Source organism: Acomys minous (assembly GCF_964271855.1).
Source record: "Acomys minous genome assembly, chromosome: 16".
Classification (NCBI taxonomy): domain Eukaryota; kingdom Metazoa; phylum Chordata; class Mammalia; order Rodentia; family Muridae; genus Acomys; species Acomys minous.
In genome coordinates this window covers 37256566-37268567 of record NC_140498.1, presented here as the reverse complement: position 1 = coordinate 37268567, position 12002 = coordinate 37256566, and the positions used below count along the sequence as shown (strand labels likewise).

The window sequence follows — 12002 nt, the reverse complement described above, 5'->3', positions numbered from 1 at the left end:
TAACCACTGAGCCGTCTCTCCAGCCCACTTTTTTTTTTACTTTTTAAGAAGATGCTCCTGTGGCACTCAATGCATAAGGAGGTCATAGGACAAAGTTTCCACAAGTTGGTTCTCTCTCCTTGTTTTTGAGGCCGAGTCTCTCATAATTTCTGCTGCTCCACTTTATTTTGAACCTCTGGCCAATTCCCCTGTCCCCACCGTCCCATCTCGCTATAGGAGTCCTGGGGCTGGGATTACAGACCTGCGACACCGTGGATCTAAGGCTCAAACTTGGATCATTAGTGTTGCATGGACCATATGCTGGTCCTATGGTCCTTTTTTTCTGTCATCTCCTGCCTCCCAGCTCTCTTCTGTCTTTTCCCTATGTTCTCTGTATGTGCACTCTGGTCCCTGGGTAGCCAAGGTAAGTCCTTTCTCTTCTCCTGTGTATCTTTTGTCCTCACAAGCATAGGGATGAAGGCTGTTCCCCATGCTGTCAAGAAGGCCTGTAGGTAAAAGGGTAGGTAGCAGCAAAGAGCAGGGATGGGAAATCTAGCAAAGATGCCTCCTGACAGAACCAGGTGATCTGGCCACTGGCACCCCGGTCTCTGCTCTGTCATGAGTAAACTTTGGCCAGATGCTTCCTACCCTACTTCAGGAGGCAGAGATTAAATCTGTTCATCTCTATGATACCTACAATCCAATCACTCCTCATGTTCCCAGGATCATATCTGAGCATTAAAAAAAAAAAAGGTTAGTGGGACAGTGGTGGTATATGCCTTACATCACAGCACCTAGGAGACAGAGACAAATGGATCTCTGTGAGTTCGAGGCAGCCTGGCCTAGAGAACAAGTCCCAGGAGAGCCAAGGTTACACAGAGAAACCCTGTCTTGCGGGAGGGTGGAGATTACACCTCTGTGGGACATGTAGAGACTTTTTGGTTTATCATTTTCCCCCTAAAACAATATAATATAACTTCAACCTACCTATCTATTTACCTACCTACTTGTCTGTAGATGGTAGATATTATGAGCAATCTAAGATGACCACAGAAAGATGAATGGGACATCGTTAGGACATCCTGCTCAGTCTTTTAGTTCATTAATTTGTTCTTCCGCTGTTCAATATGTTCCTCGTTTTCGTTCAACAATTATGTTCAAGCCGGAGCGTGGTGGCGCACGCCTTTAATCCCAGTACTCGGGAAGCAGAGGCAGGCAGATCGCTGTGAGTTCGAGGCCAGCCTGGTCTACAAAGCAAGTTCCAGGACAGCCAAGGCTACACAGAGAGACCCCATCTAAAAAAAAAAATGTTTATTTCCAGGCATTCTTGATTCTTTTTCATAGCTGTTTGTTCTTGTCTCACCTAGCCTTTGATTAATTTAATGTTCTCCTCTATCTGTCTAAGGATGGTGGTTTAACTTAACGTCCTGTTTTTAAAAAAAAACCAAAAAACACCTTAACGTCCTATTGTTAGCACTGACTATCTTTTTCCTCAGTTGTCAGTTCTTTATGTTGCTGCTGATACTTATTGCAGTTATTCCACAGTGATGTTTTGGCTGCAGAGGCCAGGGCTCAGAAGTAGATTAGTTGCCTAGCACATGTGACATAGAATTAAGTAAAAGACAAGGCAGCTGTGAGCCAGTCTGTGGAACTGCACACAAGAGGTGAATTGGCTTCTGGAGACTTCTGAGCCAACCACAGAGCAGTGTCACATCTCTGTGACCCCAGCCTGCACCTTCGCAGTTGCTCCCTAAAGTCTCCTGTACAAGAAGAACAGGACCTAGGACAGAGGCCAGCCTCGCTGGCTGCTTATATGGTGTCCTCCAGTCACATGCTTGCTCTTGCCCCCACCTCCCTCAGTGCTGCCCAGTGTGCCCTCGGACACCTTGTGCCCTCCGAGAACCTGTGAGGAGGTTCTTCCCTTGCATCCCTCTAAGCTGGCCTGCTTTCTTTCCTTGAATGTGCTGCATAAAGCAAAGACATCTGTCCATTCCATCTTGAAACCAGAAGCCCACATTGTAGGCTCTGAGAGCTGAAAATCGCCATGTAGTTTTTAAGACACCACTTTTATGGTCTGGGGACACAGCTCCATGGCAGAGCATAGGCCTGGTGTCCACACACATACCTCAGATTAAATTCAAGGGAGAAGGATAAAGATCCTTTGACAATGTATTTCCTGCAGTTTCTACTAACACCAGTGTTCAGCAGTAAGCACCCGCTAGGAGTATAGGCCAGAACCCTCAGGATTTCAGGAACATATGGGCTCGGAAGCCTAATGCTGCTACCTGCAGCAGGGACATTAATGAAGGTATCACAGCCTTTTCATCTCTGATCCTTTTTTATTCTTGCTCAAGCTGGTCCGGTGACAAATTTATATCCAACACTCATCTCCCTCCGCCGCTCCCTGCACTATAGCCCTAGCTGATCTGGAACTAACTCGCTATGTAGACCAGACTGGCCTAGAACTCACAATGCCTGCATGTGCCTCTCTCTAGGTCTTGGATGAAAGGCGTGCAGCACCATGCCCAGCACACCAAGCATTCTTCAACAGAGTCATAGCCACCACCCATCTGTAGACTTCTGCTTTACGCGTTGACAGACCCCACGGTGGATTTCTGAGGGGATGATTTTGCCACTAAAGCTTGGGGCTTAACCAGTTCTTCTTCGGTGTGATGAGTCTGTACACCGGTTTCCTTTTTCCTTTTGCTTTCTGGTTCATATCGCTGTCATCTTAGGCCTTTGCTCTCATTGACACATCCAGAGGCTCCTGGCAGTTGGGCTACAGTGAGTTTCAGGACACTGGGTATCTGCACTATTTATCTTTCAAACATGTTTTCAGATGGCTGTTGGGTGGCAGTGGTGATGGAACTGATGGTGTAGTCACTTCTTTGGTGCCTTCTCTACTTGATAACTAAGCCCAACAGGAGGTCAGGAAGGTCAATATCAGCTTGTCTTACAGATGAGACTCAGAGGATGTGGGTTAAATGCTTGTCTAAGGGTACAAGCTAGTAAGGGGTGGAGCAGGGACTTGAACTGAGGTCTGTCTGGTTTTAAAGCCCAGGCTCTTTCCTTTTCTCTTGTTCTTGTGACCTTGAATTTATTTTCTTCATCATAGCGAGTGGCTTCTCTCTTCGAACAAAATCTTGAATAAGAACCCAAACAGGGAGTGGGGTTTTAGCTCAGTGGTAGTGTGCTTGCTAAGGCCTCAGTCCTTGCTAAGGGTTCAGTCCTCAGCTCTGGGGGGGGGGGGGGGGAAGGGGGGGCAGGGGGAAGACAAAATTAGTACCCAAATGAGCCAAGCGGTGGTGGTGCACGCCTTTAATCCCAGCACTTGCAAGGCAGAGGCAGGTGATCTCTGCAAGTTCAAGGCCAGCCTGGTCTACACAGTGAATTCCAGGACAGCCAGAGCTGTTACACAGAGAAACCCTGTCTTGAAAAACCAAAAAAATAAAACAAGAACCCAAATGGGAGGCTAGCATGAATATGCATGCCTTTAATCCCTATGCTCAGTAGGTGGAAGCAGTCCAAGCCAATGATCTGCAGCCAACCTTGTTTTCATAGAAAGCTCCTGGCCAGCCTGGGCTACATAGTGAGACCCTGTCTCAAAAGAAAAAAAAAAGCCAAATGGCCATCTGTTTCTGCCACCATCCTCCTTTTCCTTGCGTGTCAGTGAAACAAAGCCACACTGGTAACTTCTCTTCGTCATCATCCTATTTTCCTTCCCTCCAGCAGTCTTAGGATTGGAGTTCAATTGCTGATGAAGCTGTGTCCGGCAGTGCCACTAACTGTACCCTAGTCTGCTGAGTGTTGTAACACCCTGGCCACCTGTCCTGCCTGTCCAGCACATCCTCTTCCCGGTGGCCTTCCCTCTGACCCGCTAATGTAGCACCCACACCAAGCGCAGTCGCGAACAGGGTGCACTTTTGCTTGTTCGGGCATTAGCAGCTCTTGCCACACCTCCTGATCCTTCCCAAACAGTTCCACCCACTGGGGACCAGGTATTCCAGCGTAATGGGGGCCTTTGGGGGGGTCCTCATTTAAAGCACCACGTTGGTCTAGCACAGGCCTTGTAGGAGAATATGTGGAGTCAGAGTACAGCTTCCAGGGTACCTGTTTCATGTGGGCTCTTTCATATGGCGTGGTCCCCAGGCCGTGGTATCGGACCTACTAAGTGCATTTCCTGTGCCCCTCCTAGGTGATTGAAAAGAGCTTGAGCGGTTGGTGGTACATTCAGATGGAGGATAAGGAGGGATGGGCACCCGCAACCTTCATTGAGAAATACAAGAAGACCAGCAGTGCCTCAAGGCCTAACTTCCTGGCTCCCCTGCCCCATGAGATGACTCAGCTCCGGCTTGGGGATGCAGCTGCAACGGAGAACAATACGGGTCCAGAAGCGGTGGGGCCCTCCAGGCCCCTGCCCGAGGCACCACATGGTGCTCTGGACTCTGGGATGCTGTGGTCCAAAGACTGGAAAGGAGGAAAGGACACTCCGAAAAAGGCATCCTCAGACCTGTCTGCCTCGGCAGGCTACGAGGAGATCTCAGACCCTACCCAGGAGGAGAAGCCCAGCCTGCCTCCGCGCAAAGAGTCCATCATCAAGTCTGAGGAAGAGCTGCTGGAGAGGGAGAGACAGAAGATGGAGCCTCTCCGGGGCTCCTCCCCTAAGACCCCTGGCATGATTTTGCCCATGATTCCAGCCAAGCATGCCCCGCTGGCCCGGGACAGCAGGAAACCAGAGCCCAAACCTGACAAAAGCAAGTTGTTCCCGCTGAGAAACGACATGGGGCTAGAGTGCGGCCACAAGGTGCTGGCCAAGGAAGTCAAGAAGCCCAACCTCCGACCCATCTCCAGGTCCAGAGCCGAGCTGCCCGAGGAGAAAGTAGAAGCCACGCCCCAGAATCTGTTCTTGAAGTCTAGACCTCAGGTTAGGCCCAAACCAACTCCTTCCTCCCCCAAAACAGAGCCAGCTCAGGGGGAAGACCAAGTGGACATCTACAATCTCAGGAGCAAACTCAGGCCCGCCAAGTCCCAGGAAAAATCCTTATTGGATGGAGAAAGCCACCATGCTGGTGGTGGCCACGACACAGCCTTCAGCCGAAGCTTCCTTCCCGGGGAGGGACCTGGCCGTGGCCAGGACAGGTCTGGCAGACAGGATGGACTGAGTCCAAAGGAGTCACCCTGCAGAGCCCCTCCTAGGCCAGCCAAGACCACAGACCTCGGGCCCAAGAATGTGCCTGTGCCTGTGCCTGTCCAAGAAGCCACCCAGCAAAGACCTGTGGTCCCACCTCGGAGACCCCCACCTCCCAAGAAAACCTCCTCATCATCACCATTGTCCTGCAGGCCCCTCCCAGAGATCGGGGGCCCACAGCGCGAAGAAAGCAGAGCCGCTCCCTCCGCAGGCCGGGCCCTCCTTGTCCCTCCGAAAGCCAAACCCTTCCTCTCCAACTCATCGATGGGCCAAGATGACATGCGAAGCAAAGGCGGGCTGGGGCCACGCGCGGCTGGCAAGGCGGGAGAAAACAGAGAGAAAGCCGCCTCCTTTCTCAATGCTGATGGCTCTAAGGACTCGCTGTACGTGGCTGTGGCCAACTTTGAAGGCGACGAAGACACCAGCAGCTTCCGGGAAGGGACCGTGTTTGAAGTCCGGGAGAAGAGCAGCAGTGGCTGGTGGTTCTGCCAGGCCCTTAGCGGGACTGCTTCCTGGGAAGGCTGGATCCCTTCCAACTACCTCCGGAAGAAACCCTAGCTTCCCCCACCCTGCCCAGAGACCCCCCCCCCGCCGTCCCTGCCGGCCTCCCCCTCACGTATTTAATACGCATCTTAATTTATCGGTCTCCACACCATTTCAAGGAAGGCGGCCACTGGGGTGCTATGGCTTTGTCCCTCGCAGGGTGGAGAATGCTTGGTGCAGAGATGTCCTGTAGCCTGGGCTCTGATTCTCCTGTTGTGGCTGGCATTCCCCAGAAGGCTTGAAAGCCACAGCCTTTGCTAGGTAGAAATCACGTCAGCATCCTTGTCTGTAGTAGCACCCGTGCTCCTAGGCAATGGTATTATCACCCGGAAGCAGGACAGTGACACTCTCAGACCTCCAGAACTGAGAGACCTGTTGTCACCTGGAGAACTAACAGACTGCACCTGAGTGCTCAATTGTAGCACAGAGGGACAAGCCCACACAGCCTGTGACAACTCACTCTAACTTCTCTGAGTTTCTAGAAGCCTAATAGTGGCTCTGTTCACTGTTCCCAGAATGCCTGATACTAGGGAGAACTGTGTCCCAAACGAATCAGCTTCCGGGCTTTCTGCGGCTAAGTCCTGAGCAGAGGTAGTGGTCCCGGGCGTTCACTTGGCCATCCTGCCTCCCGTCCGACCAGGAAATCAGTCCTGACAGAGCAGGATTCTCTTCACTGCTGAAGCCTCCTGTCCATCCTGGGCTTTTAAGTTACAATTCCTGTCCACCTCCCCCAGTCCCTAGAGCAAGAGTTCTCCATACTTGTTTAAATTGGGGGGTGGGGGCCTTCACAAGGCACACAGTCTGAGAGCGCTTCTTTGCCCGGTAGGTGCCAAACTGCCCTTGGCCTTTTGCCTTCGTGGTCTAACCTTCAACCAGCCTGCCCTGTTCGATCACACCCATTTTCTAGATGTTCCTTGGGCTCTCCTGGCCTCAGGATGCGCTAGCTAGTGGCAGGAGGAGGTTTAAGTCCAGGCCTGCCTGATTTCAGCGCCTCTGCTCCTCCCCCTGCAAGAACAAGCCAGTGAGGGAAGAACGGGAGGTTACCTGGGTGTCAGGGCAGGTGGCCTGGGGGACTTCCTTGTGGTATGAGCAAGGGCACAGTAGTGACTGCCCTGGACCCCTAGCTGCTTCTCCAGGGCAGGGTATGCCCTGACTCCTTAGCAGCTGGCACAGAGTTTGTAGGCTGGTACCCTATGTGTGGAAGGGGAAATAAGGGAAACTGAGGCAGTGTCCCTATGTAGCTTGAAGGGAGCTCTGGTGGCCAGGGACCAGCAGCTGGAATGTGCCAAACTAAACAGAGAGACAGTAGCCAGCCTGCAGATTTCTGCCCCTGGCAGCTGTGGCTTCGTGTAGAGCTGTTTGCTTTTTAGTGTGCTCTCTCCCTGGGAGAAGCCCAGGGCAGCCCTTCGTGTATTTTGACCAGTACACAACTGAGGCCTCAAGAGGTCCACTTAGTTACTGCGGAGCTAAACTAACTCCCAGCCCAGAGCAACTTGTACCTATGAACGGACTTCCTGTAAAAGAGAGGTGGGGTTGGGAGAGAAGAACCCTATTCCATCCCACAGACCCTGTAGAAGAGGAGGCAGCCCTGTCCTGTCCGACACGTACCCCAGAAACCTCTCTCTCTCTCTCTCTCACACACACACACACACACACACACACACACACACTGCTCATTTTTACTGTGGTTTGGGAACCACGATGCCTCCTTTCCCAAGATGCTTGCATCTTACCTGCAGTGCCAAAGATTTTGTGCAAGCAGATCTCTTCTGCGCCCCGCCCCCTCCCCGGGCCCCCCCCCCCTCTGCTCGGCCTGCAGCACTACCCCACCCCACAGCGTCCTGGGCCAGGGTACAAGGCACCCTCGGAAGGTCCGGAAGGTCGTTCCAGCTTAGTCTGTGCCCAGAGCCTCAGGGGAAAGCTGCAGTTAGGGAGAAGAGAGGCTGAGAGAGTCTTAGCACCACTTCAATGCTGCACACACCACCACCACCACCACCCCACTGTGCAGGAAGCCTCATAGCTTTTTGTTTTGTTCTGTTTTGAGTTTTGACACCTTCACTTGAACAGCTTTCATGCAACTGTTTTATAGGCCTTTGAAGAGGCAAAGGTTTTTTGTTGTTGTTGTTGTTTTGTTTTTCTTGTTTGCATTTGGCTCTCTGTTGTAACCTTTTCAAGTATTTTTCCGAGTCTCTACTATGCCGCAGGTGCTGGGTAGACTAGTGAGTGGGGCTCATCTAATGATACTGAATCTGCCTAGCAGCTCGGCGAGAGAAGTCACCCCGTCTCCTTGCCTCCTCCCTGGGCTCAGCTGAGGCAGAGCAGCCTTGCCTTCCTGTGGGCAACCCAGAGGATTTGCCTTTTGTCCTGACCCTGTGCTGACATGAACTGTAGGTGTTCAGGGTGCATTCTCTGTTCACTGCCCTTTTCTTGGGTCACCAGCACAGCCTGAAATTTTCTGTGGTAAGCTCCATCAGCCACAGTGGTGGTCATCACTGCTCTGGAAGTGAGTGGATCTGCAGAGCCAGTGACTCACCTGGATCCCATTGCCCTGTGTCTTAGCTTATCAACAACCAGGACTGTGGTCACTCCTCTGGGGAGGAGCATATACCAGGCTCCCCTCCATCCCTGCCCTGGATATTTTCCAAAGCCGCGGTAGCAATGTCTGGGCCAATCACAGATCAGATCACCAACACAAACCTGTCCCCCACCCCAGCCCCACCCCCTGAACTAACCTTCACATCAATGCTGTGAGATGACAAGGGCCACCCCTCCAATATGTAAGGAGAAAGTTAGGTGTGTAGAGTGTAGTCACATCTCACCTTGTCCAGGTACAGACCACCGACAAAGAAACGTGTACGGTCCTTGAGGGCAGTTAAGGGACCCAGTCTTTGAATTTAGATATCTCTTTCACAATCCCTTGGCCAAACACTGGTCACAGGCCAAATGGGCCCTGCTGTCTGCCTCTATGACTGCATTGTTTCTACCTAAGAGCAAGTGTAGTGCCCTGAGCTCTGGAAACCTGGACTTGAAAATGGCCGAGTGGTAGGAAGAGGCTTTGCTTATATAAATCTGGCCAGAGTCACTCTTGGCCGTCTGTGTTTATACCGAGGCCCCAGGCTGAGGCCAGGAGGAGGTCTGTGCTGCAGTCACTCCATGTCCCACCAGGAAATGGCTAGAGCCATGCCAGGTGTTCACAGTCATCCTCAGCCTCTGCCACCAGGCTGCCCCCCCCCCCATAGAGTTGATTTCTATGGCACAGTTCTTGACCTTAAACTGTTTCTGAACCCACTGGGAACTTGGGTAGTGGGTAGAAAGTGGGGGGCGGGGGGGAACACACGTGCCTCAGTAAAGAACAGGTGCCAAATCTCCCCAAGACTTAAGGACAGTGTTTATCACCAAATATCTGCCCTGGGTGGAAGGAAGAATTGTCCCGACCCTCTAAAAGCTGCCAGCCGGAAGCGCAGTGCAGCCGGAAAGCACTGGCCAGCATGTTTGGGGCACCAGGGTCCACCCCCAGCATCACAGTTAAACAGGACCATTAATGGCGTAGCTCCTGTCCCTCCATTGAGTCCATGGCTTGTCGGTGCTGCCATAGTCTGCACCCTGGGAAGCCTTGCCATGTCTTTGAACAGTGTGGCAGTCTCAGCCCCTTCACTGGCTGTCTAAACTCTCCTTCAGGGTTTTGCCGTGTACTACGGACAGCTGGACAGCCGTATCCTACTGCAGACCAAAGATCCCCTGAAGTCAGAGGGGTGTGGCCTGAATGATAGGAAATTAAATAGTATCAAGGCTTTGCCTTTACCAGAAAGAACTGCTCCTAACTTGCTAAGGCTCTAGTAGCTGGACTAGCCTGACCCCCAAGCAGGGCTACACAGTTAAGACATACTCCTCACCTGCTCATGGGCCACCCTCTGAGCAACCTTCCCACAGGCCAGACCTCCCTGCTCTAGGGAGGTTTTTTTTCTGCCTGGTCTCCGGTGCTATCTAGTTGAGGTACCAAGCCCCTCATATGTGAGTGTGTCCCACTTCCTTCCCGTCTCCATCCCCTTCCCCCAAGTAAGCCCCCTTTGCTCCCTTCAGAATGAGGGCTTAGCTTTTTTTTTTCATCCTTCAAAAGATCAGACCCGGTGCCATCGCCAGTGGCCTTCACTCTCACGTCTCTGCTTTTAAGAGCAAAAATGCCCCACCAGGCACCAGCAATAAGCAATCCTTGTGCAACGGAGGTGTCCGTATTACGCCTGCAATGCCTTTGTGCCCTGTCATTATTAGTAGTGCCTCTTTTATCAGGGGGGTGTGATAAACTGCGGTCACCTTAGCCATACAAGGTTCCTGTCTCAGGGCCACTGAGGAGCTGGGTTGTTTCCAGCCTCCCTCCAGGCGCAGTGGGCTCTAGGCAGCATGGCCCATTGTGTGTGGGGGGCGCCCATAGATGGTGCTGGGGACCCCACGTTCTTGGCCCTTTTCACACACACCCCCCCAAGCCAACGGACAGATCCTGGTGGTGGCTTTTGTTTCCCATGAGTGTTTAATGTGAGGAGCAGAGGACGAACACCTAGCTGTAGCATGTAGAGACTGTATATCATTAGACTTTTCTTCTTTTTAAAATAATAAAATGCTTGACTGGTTTCAAGCTTCATTGTGAAGGTGGAGTGTTTGTGGATTTTATCTGGCTGAAGGAGAGATTGTGGCCTCGTGCCCTGGTGTCTGGACTTGAGGTCACTGCATCTGAAGAATAAAACTGAATGGAAGCCATTTGGGCATTGCCCAGAAACAGGAGTGACTCTTTCCTGGGCCTTGGCAAATCTTCAATCTTTTCAATATGATTTAAAGAGGGGAGTGGGAGGGGGAAGAGAGAGAGAGAAGCAAACCTACAAGGGGAAGCCGCCTTATATTTCAGAGGTCTCAGTTCTGCCTAAAAATTAGAAACATCAGCTGTGCACAGTGGTGCACGCCTGTAATCCCAGCCCCTCAGAAAGGCAGAGGCAGGCAGATCTCTATGAGTTCGAGGCCAGCCTGGTCTACAAAGTGAGTCCAGAACAGCCAAGGCTACCCAGGTTAATCTTGCATGAGAAGCCTTCCACGTCCCCTGGGCACATGAACACACCAGAAATAGAAGACAAAGAGGAAGATCCATCAAATGCTTGATGAAGCTGGGCGCGGTGGTGCACGTCTGTAATTCCAGCACTCTGGAGGCAGAGGCTGGCGGATCACTGTGAGTTAGAAGCCAGCCTGGTCTACAGAGCAAGTCCACAACACCCAAGGCTACACAGAGAAACCCTCTGGGGGCGGGAGGGGGGCACTCTTGGTGAAATGTAACCCATTGCTTCCAAAATGTATTTGATGAGAGCCCTGTCGTTCATCAGGGCTTTAGAATGTGGTTTTAGAATGCCACACAGCACATACTGTGCTGCTGCAGGGCCTAAGCATTAATTATTTACAGTGTCATAGTACCCCGTGGCACCTGTGCCTCTGTCTGAAGCCTCTGGCCTTCATGCTCATGTCCTGCCCAAGCAGAGAGAGCAGCCTAGACAGGGGTGGGAGGGCTTCTATTTAGAAAGAACAGCAGGGGCTGAAGAGATCACTCAGAGGTTAAAAGCACTGACTGTTCTTCCAAAGGTCCTGAGTTCAATTCCCAGCAGCCACATGAAGTCTCATAACCATCTATAATGAGATCTGGTGCCCTCTTCTAGCATGCAGAAACACATGTGGGTAGAATACTGTAAAATAAATAAATATTTTATTAAAAGAAAGAAAAAGAGGCTGGAGAGATGGCTCAGTAGTTAAGAGCACTGACCGTCTATAGTGTGATCTGATGCCCTTTTCTGGCCTGCAGTTGTACATGGAGGCAGAGCATTGTATACATAATGAAAATTAATAAATAAGAAAGAAAAAGAACAGCAGATTCGCCGATTTTCCGCAGAACCCTCTGAATGCTCATTTTTAGAAGTTCCTCAGAGGAGGTTCTAGCGGCCTGGAAGCCCGTACCTTGGAGGTTTGTAGTGACCTCTAAGGACCCTGGAGAGCTGAAGGCTGGACTGCGCTCCAACTGCTGTGCTCATGAACTTGCTACACTCCCATCCCTTGTGTTTAGTGTTGCACATTACACTAAAAACGAACCATCTCGGCTGCTTCCGGGGCAGCTTGGTGGCATCGTGCACAGTGACACAGCCATCGCTGGCTATCCACGAAGCCTTTCTATGCCACTGAAATTCCATATGCACTGAGTAGAATTCTGCGCTCTTCCCTCCCCACACCCCCAGCCCCCCCTCTACCTTCTGTCTCGGCACATTGG

The 12002-nt window shown here is 51.6% G+C and overlaps 1 protein-coding gene across 1 annotated transcript in view; it reads left to right on the top strand.

Annotated features, from left to right (window-relative positions):
• Window positions 1-8433, top strand: part of SH3PXD2B (SH3 and PX domains 2B) — a 77414-nt gene extending 68981 nt beyond the window's left edge. The window contains exon 13 of the mRNA XM_084763368.1: window positions 4175-8433. Within this exon, the coding sequence (XP_084619494.1) occupies window positions 4175-5725 (1551 nt within the window). The 3' untranslated portion in view covers window positions 5726-8433. The remainder of the gene's footprint in view (window positions 1-4174) is intronic.
• The last annotated feature ends 3569 nt before the right edge of the window (window positions 8434-12002 follow it).